General features: G+C 26.4%; 1 protein-coding gene across 1 annotated transcript in view; it reads left to right on the forward strand.

The window, feature by feature from the left end:
• Window positions 1-15,162, forward strand: part of LOC114937741 (uncharacterized) — a 58,831-nt gene extending 43,669 nt beyond the window's left edge. Inside the window, exons 4-7 of the mRNA XM_085486391.1 lie at window positions 2,271-2,363; window positions 3,681-3,985; window positions 4,789-5,062; window positions 14,347-15,162. Coding sequence (XP_085342517.1) covers window positions 2,271-2,363; window positions 3,681-3,985; window positions 4,789-5,062; window positions 14,347-14,551 — 877 coding nt within the window. The 3' untranslated portion in view covers window positions 14,552-15,162. The remainder of the gene's footprint in view (window positions 1-2,270; window positions 2,364-3,680; window positions 3,986-4,788; window positions 5,063-14,346) is intronic.
• The last annotated feature ends 5,014 nt before the right edge of the window (window positions 15,163-20,176 follow it).

Below are 20,176 nucleotides of genomic sequence, written 5' to 3' on the forward strand. Positions count from 1 at the left end.
TTGCATCGTGAACGGTTCAGATTTTCTAAAAGCGGGAGCTTTATGTGGAACACTTATGGAGCGACGACCTATATTTTAGAGGTTAAGCGCGTCCCTCTTTGAAACATTGTAATTTAATCTAGAATTTAGGAAATTAAAGGTCCGAGGTTTCCTTTATATAGAACATATTAAATTAACGGCTCGAGTGACTGGATTTCTTAGATTCTTTTTCTTTTCCCTATTTCCTAGAGATTGATCAGATCTCACATACGCGCGCGCATATAGTGTATGTTGTGTGTGTGTTAATTGTCCTATCTCATATGTATCCATAAAATAAATTTACTTACTTTCATCTCGTTTTTATCTAGATAATTTTTGAATCACAACACTGTATATTATTGAGTTGTCGCATCGTGAACGGTTCAGATTTTCTAAAAGCGGGAGCTTTATGTGGAACACTTATGGAGCGACGACCTATATTTTAGAGGTTAAGCGCGTCCCTCTTTGAAACATTATAATTTAATCTAGAATTTAGGAAATTAAAGGTCGAGGTTTCCTTTATATATAGAACATATTAAATTAACGGCTCGAGTGACTGGATTTCTTAGATTCTTTTTCTTTTCCCTATTTCCTAGAGATTGATCAGATCTCACTTGCGCGCGCGCGTATATGTGTATGTTTGTGTGTGTGTGTTTATTGTCCTATCTCATGTGTATACATATATGTATATATACACATATAACGCGCGGCTCGTAAGCCCGCACTAAGATCATCGAGTAAATATTTGATCGTGCTCGAGTTTGCGGAACTCCTGAAGCTCTCTCTTTCTCTCTCGCTCCATCTCCTTCCTCTTCCTTCTTCCTTCCTCTTTCGTCCTTCTTTTCCCTTCCCACTCATCTCGAAAGAAATTCTCAAGAGAAACTCGGGGACCAATAAAAGCCCGAGCTTTCGCATTGTCCCTTCGCTGCACTTCCCCGGCGAATAATTTTGATTTTTCTTTATCATACGATGTATTCCGCACGACTGCACGTTGCGCAATTTGAAATTTATCATTCCAGGATGATGTAATAAAATATTTGACTGACTAGATATGTAAATATCTATGCATATATACAATAGGTGTAGTATTACAAAGTAAAAAAGCTATTCCAAGTGGCAAATTGACGTCACTAAATGTCAAAATGACGCCATTTTGACGTCTAATGATGTCATTCTACATCAAAATGGCGTACGCTTGTTATTCGGGATAGAAAACAGTTTTTTTTTTAGAAAATATTTATTTATACTACACGTAATGGTCTTTTTAATTTAAATGTGCTGTCCTGTATATTTTTAATAATATCCTTATTTAGCTATCAATGCACGAGATAATTATCAAATAACCAGTGATTGATAACGAGCATGGATTTATAACAATTGGATATTAGAATACTGATACAAGTATGCGAATATACAGATACATACGTACACGTACACTTGTTTGTGTGTTGCTCAATCATATTAATTTATCTGCTAAATGAATAATTACAATGTGTAGAATGTACTGCAAGTTATTAATAGAAATGAGATGTAATTAAACGAAATAAATAAATAAATCTTTTTACAATATTCGAAGAAATTAAGAAAAAAAGGAAAATCTCTTTTGTTACTTTAATAAAGGGTTTTTCATTTTATAAAGTTTTTTTGTTAATGTGAAATCAAGTAATTTTATAATACTTTATTTTATATAAAATTTTTTAAAAAATGACAATTTAGTAAAATTATATATATATATATATATATATATATATATATATATAATTATTATTTTATATATGTATATATATAAACACACATATGTATATGTATGTGCTTATATACATAATTGACATGATTATTGAATTATGCAATATACGAAGGCAAGTCACAAAGTCACGCGACAGATATCGATCGATTGATGCCGCAATTCGCTGTAATCTTCCGCAATATAGCAATTTCGGATAATCTCTGCAATATTACGCACGCGAGCTCTCTTTTGAACACGTTCGTATCTTCCGGTCGATTACATAAGACGTTCCAAGACAAAAACTATCTTATACAGATTTTCGGACTTTCTCAAAGTCATAATTAACGTACATATAGCAACAAGAATTTTAATTACAACTTAGTTTTTCTTCATATTTGTTTAAAGTTATTTTTTATCCTGTTAAATCGTAGGGAACTTAAAGATTTTAAACCCCCATCAAACTGTCTTTAAAAAAAAGTTGATTTTTTTTTATAATATGATGATAACCAAAAATTATCATGCACAGATTTCCACGAGAGCAACAGACTTTGCCGAATCATTTCTACTTCACGGACTTCGAGAGACATACCGCTGAAATAGCCTCCTTCCATCTAGACAGGTAATGTTACATTTACCTTTTTTTATGTGTTAAGATCAAAATTTTATCTGATTTTTATATGAGAAAAATAGAGAAACTAAGAATGTAAAATAAATTATTTTAGAAAAAGAATAAAAAAATCTCAATTGCTTATAAAAATATTAAATATAGATGCAACATATAGAAAAAAAATCAAAGATATAAATCATAATATATTGTAAATCAATTATATTATATTAAATCCAATAAATAATATTATAAAAATTTATTTTCTCCACATATATATATTTTAAAAGAGTTTTAGTTGAATTAAATTTGTCAAGACAAATACTAACTATATTTTTTGCTCATCTAAAGAATAATGATAAAAAATTATTTTTCTTCAGAATCTAATAAATTGAAGGAATTTTATTTTGCATTTTGTGGAATGGAATTTTGATTTTAAAAGCTTTGCTTGTAATTCCAAAAAGCAAAGCTTTTAAATTCATATTAATATTTAAAATTTAAATATTTTTTAAATATTTAATAATTTAGTTAATAATATGTAATATTTAAAATTAAAAATTTAATATTTAATATTTAAAATCAAAAGTTTAAAATTTAATAACACTAGTTTACAGCCAAAAGTTATTTTAAACCAGACAAAATGTTTCTTATAGATTTTTAGGTGCTTAAAACAATGCCGCAAACCTAATTTTAAATTTTACATTCATTCTCTATAAAATACATTTTTTTATTTTAATTACTTTTTAGTCGTGTTATGAAAGATTAAAAATGGGAACTTTTTCTTATATGAAGGTGTTCCTGAGGAAAAATTATTTTTTCTCAATTGATTTTACTCATTATTTGTCTTTACATCATATAAAACTTTTATCTGGAACATTTTTTTGAAAATGCATTTGTTTCGAAAAATTCAAGATGGACAATTAAAATGAGACATCCTATAAATATACATTTAGTGGAATTTATCCTACGATTAAAATATTTACTATCTTAGCAAAACTCTGTATTTACATCCTTCTTAACATGACTAAAAAGTGATATCGAAATAAAAAATAAATGCGTTTTATAGGGGATAAACAATACTTTTTTTGATCAGAATTTCCAGATAATGTTAATCTTAAAAAAATCTCAAATATCGCAAAAAAGCCATATTTATTATTAAAAGCCATTTTTTATTTCAAAAGCCTGACGTGCTGGTGAAAATTAGTTTGCGACGTCGTTTTCAGCATCCAAAATAAGAAGAATCTTGTCTGATTTAAAATAATGAAAAAAATATTTTAATTTTTGTTAACGTAAAAAGAGAAAGATTTCATGTTTTTTTTAAATTTATTACAGGCTTCTGGGATTCCACAGAGCGATGCCGGTAAGCGGCCGAACTCTCAATGTTACTACAGAAGTTTATCAGATTGCCGACGGCGAGCTGCTCAAGACGTTCTTTGTAAGTCCGGCTGGCAATCTGTGCTTCCATGGCAAATGCAGTTACTATTGTGACACCGCACACGCGATTTGCGGTAGCCCGGACACCCTGGAGGGCAGCTTCGCCGCCTTTCTGCCCGACAAAGCCTTCGCGGCCAGGAAGGCTTGGCGACACCCTTGGCGTAGGAGTTATCACAAGCGGAAGAAGGCCCAGTGGGAAGACGGTGAGAACACCTTCGTTTCTTCAAGAATTCCGTCCTAAGAGATTCCGAGGATTACAAAAGAAAAGCATAAGATGTCCTTTTCTTTTGATTACATTATTTTACGCAAGTAGCAAACTGACGTCATTAACGTCAAAATGGCGTCTAATGACGTCATTTCGACGTTTAATGACGTCAATTTGCGACTTGGGTTATATTTAAAGAAAATGTTTCGCTTTTTCGTTGTATCCTACTGAACTTTATTTATTTGCTTTAACTTTTGCTATTATTTTTTTTTTTATTATTATCATATTTTTTTATAATAATCCTTTGCCTTATTTTGAATATCTTTTACTAATTTTTTCCAATTTTTTTTTACCAATTGATTCTTTTCATTATTTTATAAATAAAAGTATCGAGTTAAGATCGGCGAAAAATAAATATTTGTTTTGAAAACATAAATGACTTTCAAATGATCTTGAAAAGCGCCCTTCAGAAAAAATTCAGTAACACTTTGAACCATCCTATACATGTGTATATTTGTACATCTTTGTTGCATTGAATTTATTAATTTTTTTTATTTTAATCCCAGTATATTTACAATCTGTTAAATTTTGACAATAAGTTTTTATATACGTTTAAATAGTAGCGAGTTTGATCGACGCACGCGCTACCTTGCGATTTTTATCTGCATTATGTAAGCGCAACCATCCTATTATGCCCTTAACTTACTATGTACATTGTGCAATCTTTAACACTTATTTCATTAAAAATATAATTGATAAAATAACATTTATTAATAAATAAACTTTTTTGCAAACTTACAGATTCCGACTATTGTTCGCTGGTAAAAGAAATCTCACCCTACGACGAGGGTCGAAGATTGCTCGACCTGATGGACATGGCCGTCTTCGACTTTTTAACGGGCAACATGGATCGCCATCATTACGAGACGTTCAGGATTTTTGGAAACGACAGCTTCACGTTGCATCTGGACCACGGAAGGGGTTTCGGAAAACCCTTTCACGACGAGACGTCTATTTTGGCACCTCTCTTACAATGCTGCATGATTAGACAGACTACTTTAAGTACCCTACTCCGGTGAGTCACATTTTTATTAATATTGCAATATTTGCATGCTGTGTAATATAATAATAGTGCGCAATAATTCGTACGGCAACTATTTTAATTTTTAGTCTTTTTAATATCAAATTTTTCCATAAATTATTAAAAATAACTACATGTATTGAACATATCTAAAAATTAAATACATATAAAAATACATATATAAAATGCATAAAAATATATAACATAATATATAACAATAATAAAATTACATATAATATATTACATAATATAATAATATAATAGAATATGCTATAATTATAATATGACAATATAATTATAATATATAATATAATACATATTATAATTTATTTATTATTACATATATGTATAATAAAAATTTGTATATTTTATATAGTAATATATATTTTCTATTAGTACAAAAATTGTAGAATTCTTATTGTAAAATAATATGTACGTATTAATTCTTCTTAGTTTCTTTCGCAAGAGCATCAAATGTTCCATTAATCATTAAAATCGAATTTATCGTTACGGAATGCGGTATAGCAATCACTCCGATAACACACAATTTAATCTTCGAAGTGTCAAATGAACGTGGGGACGAGGGAGGGAGGATATTTCATGATTAGAGTAACTAGATGGATACGATAAAACGCGAGAGCGAACGCGATTTGATTAGAAGAGCGTTTTAATCTGATATATCCAGAGTGTTAATCTCGCGCTTGACATTATTTATCGGTTTTCCATTTTCGATACTTTGCGCGCGTCCGTGAAAATTCGGCCGGCTGAGCAGCGAATTTATCGCGCGAATTTACCCTCCTCCCTGTAAAAACGTGGCGCGAATCGGCGAATCAAAGCGAAGATTCACGAGCGTGGCCCCGACAATTCTGATAAAACGCAGATTGCCCTTATCGTCAAGTTTTTGCCGTTTTCTTTTTTTTTTTTTTTTTTGATAGGATCGAATTTATAGCATCGAATTTAAAATATACTATCGACACTGTTCTGAATTGGAAATTCGGCCGATCGACAGACACCGTCTGTCACGCGCAAAAATTCGACGACTCGAAATAATTGCTCTTACATTTCTATATCATATGTGTGTGAAATTTCTATTCTCTTCGAAAAGAGGAAGAGACGCGAAAAATATAAAATCTTTTAAAAATATACGGAATGTCCCAAAAGACCTGCAACAGTCAATAAATATCTCGAAAACAAAGGTTTTTTGAAAAAAGTGTTTCAAATAAAAATTGTATAGGACTTTTAACACAAAATTTTTTAATGAAAACCCATATTTTTGATTGCACATTATTGCAGTTTATCTCGAGAGCTTTTTGAAACATTATATGATAAAGTATTTTTTTATTCAGTGTTTTTTTTATTATAATGCTTAAAGTTCAGTATTTTTTGACATAAAATACAAAATTAAAGTGATATAAAAATATATATTATTCATATTTTTATTTATAAGTTTACAATATTTTTTTTTACATAAAATGTATTTAGTTATTTTTAAGAAAATGTATATATTACAATTTGTAATATATTTTTTCTTAAAAACAATTTTTCTTAAATTTTTTATAAACGCGTTTTTTTACATCAATTAATTAGTCTCATTATTCTGTGCATAAAAGTATTAAAGTAAGATTATCGAAAACTGAATGTTTTACAAGATTTTTTGTATTTTATGTCAAAGAACACATATCTTTCAAGTCTCAAAAAATACTTAACGGAAAAAACTTAGTATTTTGACAAGATCCTAAGATAAGCTACATGAATATGTAATAAAAGTGTATTTATTTAAAAATTTCAAAGTGAATTTTACGTATTTAATAATGCTCTATTTATAATCACATCACACTAATATTACTACAACTTTTATTTGAAACATTTTTCTCAAAAAACCTTTGTTTTCGTTTTGTATTTATAACTGTTGCTTTTGAGATACCCTGTATATTACTTTTTATTACACATACACCCACACACACATATATCGGTAAATTATACGAGATATATTTAACGGTGTATAAATCATAGAAAACTATCGATTCGTTTTTAAAAATTTAATATTTCTGCTAAGATTACTTGGGGAATTTATACTTATTTATAGATTTGTGAAAGACAGTGCACTGCATTTAAAATTATATTTCACAAACTTCTTTTATATTAATAATGTTATAAAAATATATCTACTACTAAACTTGCAATTTTATATATTATTATATTAATTATATATTAAATTATTTATAGTTAACTGTTATTTTTTTAACAGAATAGGAAGAAAGATTAATTTTTCTATATACTTACACATTCAAAATGCTTATTAATGCATTGCTCTATTTTTTAGTTATTATATGTATACATGAAATTATATTTTTATCTCTTGCGTTTTATCTCTACATTATATTAAAAATCAGTTACTTTTCCTAACAAAAATAATAATTATTTAATAACAGACGAGGAGAAAGAAATTATATATATATAAAGATTTTAAAAATTCTAAAAATTATAGTATATGAGATATAATTAATAAATCAATAAAAAATACAAAATAAAACGTAAAATAAATAAATAAATAAAAAGCAAAAAGAATAAAAATATTTTACAAATTTGTTTTTAAATGATTCTTGTTAAGGATTAAAATATACGAGTACCTATTTGAACATCTTAAACGTCCCATTGTAGAAAACGAAATAGAAACACACACACAAACACATAAAAGAATTAAAAAAGCCCACGTCTATTAAGCGTGTTATTGCAGTATAATTGCTTCCTGCTATACTTGTATCGTGTCGCATGAACTGCTGATTGTGACTTCTTCTATGTTAGTTCTTTCTTTTTTTTCTGCATTTTGCACGACGACCGATCGCCCGATCAACCAACGTAATTACGGTAACAATAAAGCGAAATTACTTGCTTGCTTCGCGCTGGCTATCAATTAAAAACGGTAGTAAATTTTCAGAACGGTAAAAATTGATATTGTAAATAAATAAAAAATAAAACGTAAAATAAATAAATAAATAAAAAGCAAAAAAAATATTTTACAAATTGATTTTTAAATGATTCCTGCTAAGGATTAAAATATACGAGTACCTATTTAAACATCTTAAACGGCCAATTGTAGAAAACGAAATAGAAACACACACTCAAATACATAAAAGATGTAAAAAAGCCCACAAGAAATCACATGACAAAGAAAAAAAGGTTTTTTTAATCAGTGATAGGTTATTTCTAAATTGGCAAATTGCGCTGATTTTAAGCCAGACAAAGTGTTTTTTATAGATTTTTGGGTGTTGAAAACAATGTTCAAAATTAAATTTCATTAGCATGTCAGATTCCCAAAATAATTGAGACTTGTAAAAAATGGCTTTTTGATATTTGAGATTTTTTCTCCGTAAAAAAGGTTAATGTTATCTAGAAAATATGGTGAATATGTCAAGTATCAAACTGACGTCATTAAACGTCAAAATAACGTTATTTTTACGTCTAATAACGTCATTTGACATTAAAATGACGTATGCTTTCTATCTGGAGTAAAATTTTTTTTCAAAATTGATTTTACCTAAGTTTTTAACTTTTTCGAAAATACATTAATTTCGAAAAGTTCAAGGAGGACAATTAAAATGATCCAAGTAGCAAACTGACATCATTCAACGTTCAAAATTAGTTTGCTATACTTGGAGATTGGAAAACACAATACAATATTTCCCAAGTGACAAACTGACGTCATTTTGACGTTTAATGACGTCAGTTTGCCACTTTTCTTGTAAACTAACGTAATTTCCTAATTATTAATGAAACATACGTTTCTGAAGAAAACAATATCGAGAGGTTCGAAGGTTTTTCGGGATTGATAATAGCCCGGAGATGCTTTTCGGAGCGAACGTGGGTTTTTAGATCAACAACCAGGCGGTCGGAAGCTTTCAGAACGATAATGGAAGCCTCCTGGAAGGGTTGGTGGGACTGCCAATGAATAAAGTATCGGCTTGAGCAGACACTCGACTTGGGCTCTCTATTTATACGAGGTGACACACACACACACACATAAGCGCATACATACATACGCACACAACGTGGCGCGTCACGTTGGATAAAAGTAGACTCTCTCAAAGTACTTTGCTTTGCCACCGGTTGGCTACTCACCGGGGAGTCCTCGGAGAGGACTTTCTTTCAGGATTAAGGAGGAAGGATGAGCCTCAAGATCGAATAACCTTTTCATCCCGAGACTTTTGTTAATCCGGTTGCTCTCTCATTGTCAATACGAGAGTTTACGCGTGGAAAAAAATAAATAAACTTACATATCAAGTTATAACATTTTTCTACGAGATTATCAAAGGTGTCGTACTTCGCCCCTTTTCTTTTTTTAATAACAAACTCTTTCTCTGTGGTCGACTTAAATCGATTTGTCTTTGGCAGAAATTTCGAATATAGTTATATATGATATGTATAACTATATACAATATAACAAATAATAATTTTTAATTAGATGAATAATAGGATTATTTAAGTCGATTAAAAGTTTTTTTTAAATTAAATTTTACAAACTTGAATTACATTAAACTTTACAAGTAGTAAAATTTAATAACTTGGATTATTCTTTATATTAATTAGGTATTTATTTTTTCAAATGCACAAATATGTTTGATATTATATTAAATTAAATTAATAAATATAAGACAATATTAAATTATATATACATATATCATTCTTATATTTTAAATAGTATGTTATAATGTACATTTTACGTAATAGTATGCATATATAATTTTTAATAAATATGTATGCAAAAACATAATATTTTAGACAAACAGACACATTATATATTTCATCTCGTTAAACTGCAAGATATAGTTTATTAGAATTTTAATTTAAAACATTAATTGTTAATATAAAAGAATGAAAAAATATATAACATTAAAAATGTTTAAATGAGAGTTATCTTGTTTTTCTTTAGAAAAAGTCAATTTTAAACCAATTTCACGGTATCCAAAGAATTTTCTATCGTTAAAAAATAACGATAAATAATGAGAGAGAGAGAGCTGGTTATTTTCGATAATTATCTCGCTTCGAATAAAATGACAGCGTCCTTCAAAAGAAACTCTTATCAATTAACTTTTACATTGCTCGAAACGATTTTAGACAATCATTGCTGTAAAAAGATTCTATAAATGGGTTCCAAATATCATCATTTAAACAGCTATTGTTTTTTTATAAGTATACATATTTATTGAAGATTATATGTATTATGTGAAATATATAAAGCAAATTTTAAAAGTCAATTATTTTAAAATCTTTTTTCGATAATAAGAAGAATTTTATGTGTTTTCTATATAAAATCAGATAAAATATATATCTTTGTAATCCAAGATAAGACGTAAATTCCATCTATTTAAATTGAATTTAATTTTAGTGTGTAAGATAAGATATATATAAGATGTCCCATTTTAACTTCTACATCAAGATATCTCGAAAACTAATAAATGATTTATGACTACGAAATATTTATGCTTTATCCTGTTACACTTTTACAAAAAATATTACATATCTATAATATGCTCATTTTTCGATAATCTAATCTTAATAATTTTCTGCATAAAATAATGAAATAAATCAATTGGTGTAAAAAAGATTGTTATTTTTTTAAGTATGCAATTGCACATTGCAAATTGCAATTTTTTTAAATCACAAGAGTATGTTTTTTTTTTACACCAATTGATTTATCTCATTATTTTATTTGTGTAGGAAATTATTTTAAGATCAGATTAACGAAATATGCTTATATAGTAATATCAGAATAGAATATACATATATCAACAATACATTTTGCTTCATTAAAATAAATAAAATATATATATATATATATATATATATCGATTCAATAACAATAATCATCTACTACAATCATTAATCTGTTACAGCAATCTCTCGATGATCCTCGATGATCTCATGACATTGCAATGTTTGATTACAATTCACAATAATTCATGCAAAACAGACGGAATATATTACATAATGCGGATATGTGTGCGCAAATATATTTTCTTAAGAGGATGCCGCATTAGATTATCTATTTTATCGATCAAAAAGTGAGATTAGATTCATCTAGAAAAATAAAAATGTTTTAATTTTCTAATGATTGGCTACACAGATTGATAAATCCTTTTCCACAATTAAATTATTAATATTAATAAATCGCTTTAGCTTATAATTTCAGGTATATAATAAACAATCCATATAGCCGATAAATAGATTTATAGTCGAATCTAATCTCACTTTTCGACTCCGACATCCTCTTACTCCGACGCCGTCTTGTTTTATCGATAAAATATTATTTTTGTGCACCCTTTTCTTTTTATTGAATGAATAGAATAATAAATGCTCTCCCACGATTAAAGTACATATAGAAACAAAGCGTGAACTTACCGATTTTATATTGAAAACAAAATATTTTTAAATTAAGAAATTAAAAAATTGTTTTATTCTATTTAATAAAAAGAAAAGGGGATACAAAAATGCGATGTTTTATCGATAAAACAAGACGGCGCTTAGGATTACCTTAGAGAAACGTTATTATCGAGGTATATTATTGATTTGTAATTAAATTGAAAATTAAAAGTACAAGAGTATATAAATAAATAGGTATAGGTAGAGTATACATATATATAAATAATGGCATAAATTAATTAGCATACTAATATACTATTTATTTCGCATTTCCGACATTTCCGTTATTTCCAACACGCTCTCGCATTCGGCACTCATCTGAAAATTCGAAATGCCAATACTATAATAATGTCAATTGCGCTAGAGCAACGACTTTATAAATACAGTAAACAAACACGCGTGAATTAATCGCTCTCATCGCTATTGATCTCAGTGCTCTGCTTGCAGAATTCTATTACCGTGCTGTGAATTTCACTCGAACAATTGAAGATTAAATGATTCAAATCAGTTTATCACGCAGCGACAATTATTATTTATTATTAATGTCAAAAATTATGAATATTATTTACATAGAGTAATTAATATCCAAAGGTCAATTGTTGATAAAGTTGACAGCTCTTTTTTATTTTTACTAGACAACACAAGCGCGTGCTCCTTTGATATTATTTTGATTGTTTATTTTACAACTGTCAAATTGTTAATCTTCGCAATGATAGTTGCTTGATGCTATAACCATAATTTTAATTCGCCGAATTTCTATTATATACATAATTTTAATTCGCTGAATTTCTATTACATAATTTTAATCCGCCAAATTTCTATTATGTACCTAACTTTAATTCCCGAATTTCTATTATGCACATAATTTTAATTCCCAAATTTTCATTATATACATAATTTTAAGTTTTTATTATGTACATAATTTTCAGTTTGTCGAATTTCTATTGTATTGTTTGGGAACTATTTTGTATATATATGTATATCTTTATATATTTTTTTCTTATTTTGTAGCGATGCATACATGCAAAAATTATTGCAATCAATGCATAAAAAATATATTAATTATGCACCGTATAAAAATTTAATATTTAAATCTTTAACAGAAAATACGAACAAACACTGACTGTGAGAATTATGCTGTTACATGAACAATTTATATTAATTATCAGAAACACGTAATTACATAATCTTATCTTATGATTTATTTTAACGTAAGATATAAAATTTTTTTATGCTAAATATTGCGACATGTATTTATTTGCACATTCAATTATAAAAATTATAACTTATCTGGAACGTACACATAATCTTATCTTATCATTCGTTTAACATAAGATATAAAATTTGTTTATGCCAAATATTGCTACATGTATTTATTTGCACATTCAATTATAAAAATTATAACTTATCTGGAACACGTACACATAATCTTATCTTATAATTCATTTAACGTTTAAGATATAAAATTTGTTTGTGCTAAATATTGCAAGATTTAATTAAAAAATAATTTTATTATAGAATATAATTGTTAATTTTTATAGAAGAAATTAAATATTAAAGAAATAATAAGAAGGCTGGAAGTATATTTAAAAAATTCTTATTAATTATATTTAAAATTTTTTTTAAAAATCTAAATATACACAGTTATAAATACATAGAAAACATAAATAAGAATTATACAAAAACATGTTTTATATATCTTATTGTTCGACGGTAATTACTTACGCACATAGCACGAATGAGTGTATATATGGGAGCGTTTATAATTAATTTTTGAAAATAATATTTCGTAACATAACTTAAATTATTACACATGGTTGAATTCGGAAAAAAATAAGCTTTAAATTAGGTAAAATTTTTAATTGTGAAAAAATTACGTGGTAAGGGTTTAAAAAAAATAAAAATAAAAAATTTTTGTTCATATAACTTTAAAGTACTCTTCAAGCCATTAAAATTTGTTGTACATTTTTTCTTTTTATCTCTTTTATAGTTTAGCAGATATTCGATCCTAAAGAAAAACACCGTTATTCTTTAAAGGAGTGTTTCACACCTTAAAACTCAAAATGCGCACATATAAAAAATACGTGTCTTTTAGATTTGTGTATTTAACAACATATTTGAAGAAGAATCAAATCGGTTCCGGATAGTTGTGACATGTTCCTTGTAAGATAAGATATATTTTAATTATCTCTATATAAAGATCTATTTAAAGAAAGTATCTAATATAAAGATAAGATGACATCAAATTTTATCTAAATGATTATCTATTTAATTTCATTTAGATAACAGCAAACATTGCCGGTGTTGTGCTTAGATGATTTAAAAATTAGCTAGATAAAGATGAGATAAAAATATATAAATTTATCTTACAATTAGATAAAATGAAGATGATTTTATTTCAAATATATCTAAATAAAAGATAAAATTATATGGCGATTCATCTAGATAATTTTCAAAAAAATTATTTTTAAAACTGCTTAAGTAAACACAGTTATACAAAAAATGTAAATTATAAAAAACATATAAAAATATATTTATATATTTGTATTTATAAATTTTTATAAAACACAAATATTTATCAAATTTATAATTAAAATATGTATAATACTTATTTAAATATTTTGTCGCTTACTGCTTGTTCTACTACTTAAGTATTTTTATGTGCTTTAATTCAAATTATCTGAACAATATTCTAGATAATTTGGTAAAAATAACACTTTCTTTCATCTAAGATGCAGATATAGATAATACATATTTTTATTGATGATCATCTATAATTTTATTTAGATAACAGCAAGCATTGCACACACGTGCATACATAAAACTTTGTCGGGATAATTTTTAATTTTTATTTGTAGCTTCCACAACGGTCCTATGCGGCTCAGCGCTGCTATGCGGCAGAGCATGGCGAAGGATCCCGTGGCTCCTGTTTTATGGGAACCCCATCTAACCGCCTTGGACCGACGGATAGGCATCATCCTGCAAGCCGTCCGCGGTTGCATCGCCCGTGAAAACTCATCGCAACAGGTTATTCGCAGTGACGAAATCGACTCGAAATTATAGTCTTTGATTGTCGATTTAGAATAATTAATTGCGATGTAAAAACCGTGTAAAGAAATCTTTTTGTAAAGGCACTGATTGAATTCCGAAGAGAGGATTTAAGTCCATTTTTCTTTTTTTCAGTAAATATGCATAGAAACTCACCGATTTAACCACCACTTACAATTAAATATGTTGTAAGTGGATGTAATTTCCTGTAAAAATCCAATTTCGGTTGACTTTTCTCTATCAATTTATAGGTCGAAATTAAATTAAACCATTTATTTCTTTAATTAAATCGATTGAATCAAATCGATCATACAAATATATTATGCAAACCAGGTTTTATTTTCAAAAAAGTTTATTTTCAATTTATCAACATAAGATTTGTATTTTTTAATTATTTTTAATTTATATTTTCTTTTCTTCCGATTAAATCAGTGAAATTATACCAAACATTTTAATTTATTTAATTATCAAAAATTATTATTCTATACTTTTTCTAGAATTAAAATTAATTCAATTTTATTTTAATTCAATTCAGAGGTTTTATTATATTTGTCATTGCTTGTGTTTATTACTTCTCAGAAAAAAATTTTATCCATCTTTCCAAAGATTTTATAGCGTTGTTATATATTAATATATTAATATATTTACCTGTTATAGAATCGGAAATATGATTAATTAATACTGGTTGTTTATACATACAATATGTTTTTTTGCCTCAGATAAAATTATGATACGCACAAAAAAATAATAAGTTAATTATTAGATATTTTTAATTTCGTTAGATATAGCGTTAATTTCTGTTCATTACTTAAACGTTAATTTTTTAACCAGAATGTTGCTCAATAATGTACCAAAAATAATAAAAATATAAACATTGTGTCTATAACCGATTAAATAAATATTAAACTAATTCTTCAAATTTTATATATTATTCTTTATAAAGAGAATTATAAAAATAATTATTTTTTGCAGCTAAATTAATATTTTTAAATTACGATTTATGTAACTTTATTACATATAATTAGAAACAAAAAAATGCATAATTTTACATAATAGAAAAAATTAATTATTCAAGAAAAAATTTAAAAGAAGAAAGAATTTTAAGAACAAACTAATATGCATTAAAGAATAAGGACATTTAAAAACAAATTGAAATTTTTGACATCTATTCTTCTTTAAATTTTATCTTGAATATTGTTCTTAGAATTATTTATTCTTTTAATTATTCTTGAAGCAGGGAAATAATAATTTAATGTATTTTTAAATAATAAGTTTAATTGTCATTTGTGTTTTGGAAGGAAAAGAGAATATCCAAACATATCATTAAAATCTTGCTAAGATTATTAGTTTCATTTTGATAAGAACATTTTTAATGTGTACAAAGAGGCTATTATACATACTGTGTAAGTGTTGTATATGTATAAGTATATATATATGTATACATGCATAATACTTATAAATATACAATTTACTCATATATGCTATATTATATACATATATATTCATATTTTGATTGCGATTTAGCGATAATCAAAAAAATTTTTGTCAGTGCGTGCAATAAATGTCAATGTAAATAACTTTAAATAATTAAAAATAACGCTAGAAAATTAATCTATTATCGGCCAAAATTCCATTTTTAAAATAAAGATTTTATTACTTATATATTTTTTATATATTATAAAAAAATAATATATAAAATAAAAAATAATTAATTGTTAGATATTAATAATTTATAAATAAATAATGATCCAAGAATAATGTTTCAATGATTTGATTACTTTAGTATTAATTGCAAACTTTTTAAAATAAAAATAATTGTGATTATAAATATATATATATATGTGTTTGTATGTTTGTTTGTATACGTGTGCGTGTGTATGTAGAGGGAGAAAAAGAGAGAGAGAGAGAGAGAAAGAATCGATAATTATATATAAAAATTATTAACTATTAGTTACAAATTATTATCAATACAATCAATAATTGTTAATTAATAATTATAAAATTGTTAAAAAATTATAAAGTTGTTTATATTATAATTTATATGACGTGCGTCAAATTAGTTAACAATAAGTATAACATTTTTTGTAAATAAAAGGAATTAATTGAGAGCGTGGATTGAAGGGGAGTGTAAATGTTTATATCATCTGCATGAGCGAAATTTGCGTGTATATATAAATATAAATGCATAAGAGAGCTTTTGTAAATTACCTTCCATGTTTTACTTTTCCTGCATACGCACTTGTACGTGAAAATAAATGCATTAAAATGAAAAATAACACGAATTGCAATCTAGGCATTATTTTGTATTAATTATTTCATTAATGTTCCCCCTTCTATTCCTCGAACGATGACACGTACTCGTTTGTGTGTACATGTATGCAAAATCATAATATCGATCACATTATAAGAAGCAAGGAAGAAAACGCTGTTTATTGATCCTCTCGGAAAATCCATCGTTAACGTTTCCTCGAAGGAAGTTTTCTCTCCTCGCCAGGAGAAGAGGAGCAAAGTTTAAGCCTTTGCTAAAGACGAATAAAGTTACGCGGAACCACAAAATCCCAAGTACAACAAACGCGGAGATCCGGCGGATACGTCAAGGCGCGAAAAGTCGCGCAAATATTTGATGGGGTGCGAATAAACGAGAGAAAACGTGAATGAGAAATTAATTCGTCGATTGCTTTACTTATTATTTTAATATAATGAACCATCAATTTTGTAATAATTTAATTAACAGAATAATTAATATTTTTCTAAAATATTTTAAAAAAATGTTTTTGAATACATTTACTTTATCGAGATTTATCAATTTTAATTTTCTCAGAGAATTTGCAAAATAAAATTGCAGATAGAATTTTCTTATTTCAAAAAATATTAATAAATACAATTAATAAATTAATTGTTTTTTATTTTGCTACATGCACTTGCAGAATGAAAATTTCTGAAGACTGCATTCTTCAACAAATTTTAAATATAAACCAATAATAAAAAATATTAATAATTTTATTAATGATAATGATTTTTAATATATTCCTTTATCAGTATATTTTTATAAATTATTAGTATGATTATGGATATTCATTTATTTTTCTTGTAACAAAAGATCGAAGTATCAAAATCAACACTATTATACTAATCGATAATTTCTAAGTTAAAATTAATTTAAAATGTATTAATTTTTAACTTCAACTAATAGTTATTTTTAACCTTAAACTTATTAATTTTTTTATCTCTGAATACTATTATTGTTTTTTTATAAGTGGTAAACGTATTATTTTTTAATTAAAGTATTATTAATTTTTACGTTCATTTATCATCAATTGTAATTACCAAAAAATATATTTCTATATAAAAATCAAGATTTCTTTGTTATTTGTTATTATAAATTTTTAAAAGAATTAACAAACAAAATTCTAGTTTAATATAAATAATGTTTTTAAAAATTAACTTTAACCGAGGTAATTTTTTCTTCATGCAAACTTTTAACTAAATTAATTTTATAAACAACTAACTTTAACTTAACTTAACTTAAATATATAGCATAAAAGTTTATTTCTTATTATAAATTTAAAATAGATTGCTCCCATCGAGCTAATTTGTCATTAACGTCAGAATAATGAAGATAATATGCATGTCAAATTCATTTTTGATGCCACTTCAACATCGCGAATCTCGCGAATTCGCTTTTTTCCGCGCTGGCAGATTTTTCCGATTTTCGTGGTTGTAGCTGACAGACGAGGTGGAGATTTCCAGATCGCGAATAAATTTCGCAGGCCTGTCTATCCTCGCAAACAAATGTCCGCGGATCGTCCGAGAATCGAGTTCCATCATTTTTCTCATAAATTTATCGATCTCACACATACTTTTCATCTATTACATAATTTTTAATAATAAAGAGCATTAATTATATATAGCGACCGAAATAATATGAAATTAAAAAGAAACAAAAAGTAATTGAGAATTAAAATATGTGAATTATACATATAGTTGTTAATATATATTTTCATAATAATAAAAATAAAAAGGCCTTTTAAAGAACAAAAAGGTTTTCTCCTTATTTTTTAAATAGAACCGCTATATAATTTTATTATATATAAATCGATTCCTTGCAAAACTTGGTATAACAAGTTATAAAGATAGGATGACCAAAAAAGCAGTTTATGCTATATTTTGTACTTTAATGTGATATAATTTTATATAAAAGAAAACACATAGTTGTTTAAAAAAAATGTAGCTGTTAGTTACAAATTACATACTTTTCTTTATAAACAATTGTGTATTTTTTTTACACCAATTGATTCTTCTCGTAATTTTGTGCATAAAAATATTAACATAAAATGAACAAAACATGAATATTTTATGAAATATTTCATAGTTTATGTAAAATTATGTTAAACTAAAATATATAAAATATCTCGTAAACTATTATAATTTTTTTATTATCTTACTCTTTTATAACTTTTTATAGTAAATATTACGAGGAATTGATTTGTATAAAAAATTAAAATAGGCGTTTTATTTATAAAAAACATAAGTAACTTTTAAATGACCTTAAAAATTGCTCTTTACGAAAAAGTCAGTAGAACTAACACTTTTTTTCCCCCTCAAAATCCTACAACTTCTGTTTGAAACATTTCTCTTTATAATGCATTATTTATAAGTTAAAATAGGAGACCCTGTATTATATGTGTATAAGGTTTTACTTATACGTATATATTTATAAATTAAATATTACACACAACAAACACACGTGCGCGTGCGTATATATTAGCATGCTTTCAAGCTGATAAATATTTCCTTTTAACCCAATATTACATGACAGCAAATAACTTTTATTTTTGATTGAAGAAAAAAATATTTCAGACAAATTCGAGAGGAACCTAAGATATATGTTTACCAAAAACTGAATATTTTTTATTTTATGTCAAAAAATTGTTAACTTCGAACCTTTATACCTCAAAAAGTATTTATTGTTAATGAAAAAATACTTTATTATAAAATTTTGAAAAGCTCTCGAGATAAGCTACAAGAATATGTAATGAAAAATATAAGTGGTTCCATTTAAGAAATCGAAGGTGACCTTCACGTGACCTTCAAACAATTATTCAAGGTCGAACTAATGGCACCATCTTAAGTTCCCCTCAAAATCATATAACTTTTGTCCGAAATATTTTCTTTTAAAATGATAAAAATAAAAAAGTTATTCGGGATGGGACATTAAAATAGGACACCTTGTATATTTATCAAAAATCAAAAATTAAAAGAATCTACATTTTGAACTGAGAACTATTTTTAGAATTATTAATTATTAAAATATAATATTAATGTTTCATTATTCTGTGCATAAAAGTATTAATAACGTAAAAGATTATCGAAAACTCAATATCTTATGTAAAAAAGATTTACAGCTTAGAATGTTATGTGCGATTTATGGATCGGAACCCTGGATAGGACACCCTGTATATTTATCAAAGATCAAAAGAAACTGACAAATATTTTTAGAATTATTAACTTAAAATATAATAATGTCTTATTATATCCTGTGCATAAAAGTATTAATAAGGTAAGATTATCGAAAACTGAATATATTTTATGTAAGAAAGATTTACAGATCAGAATGTTATTGCGATTTATGGATCGGAA

The sequence above is a fragment of the Nylanderia fulva genome, unplaced genomic scaffold (assembly GCF_048542155.1).
Source record: "Nylanderia fulva isolate GAGA-0341 unplaced genomic scaffold, ASM4854215v1 Scaffold43, whole genome shotgun sequence".
NCBI lineage: Eukaryota > Metazoa > Arthropoda > Insecta > Hymenoptera > Formicidae > Nylanderia > Nylanderia fulva.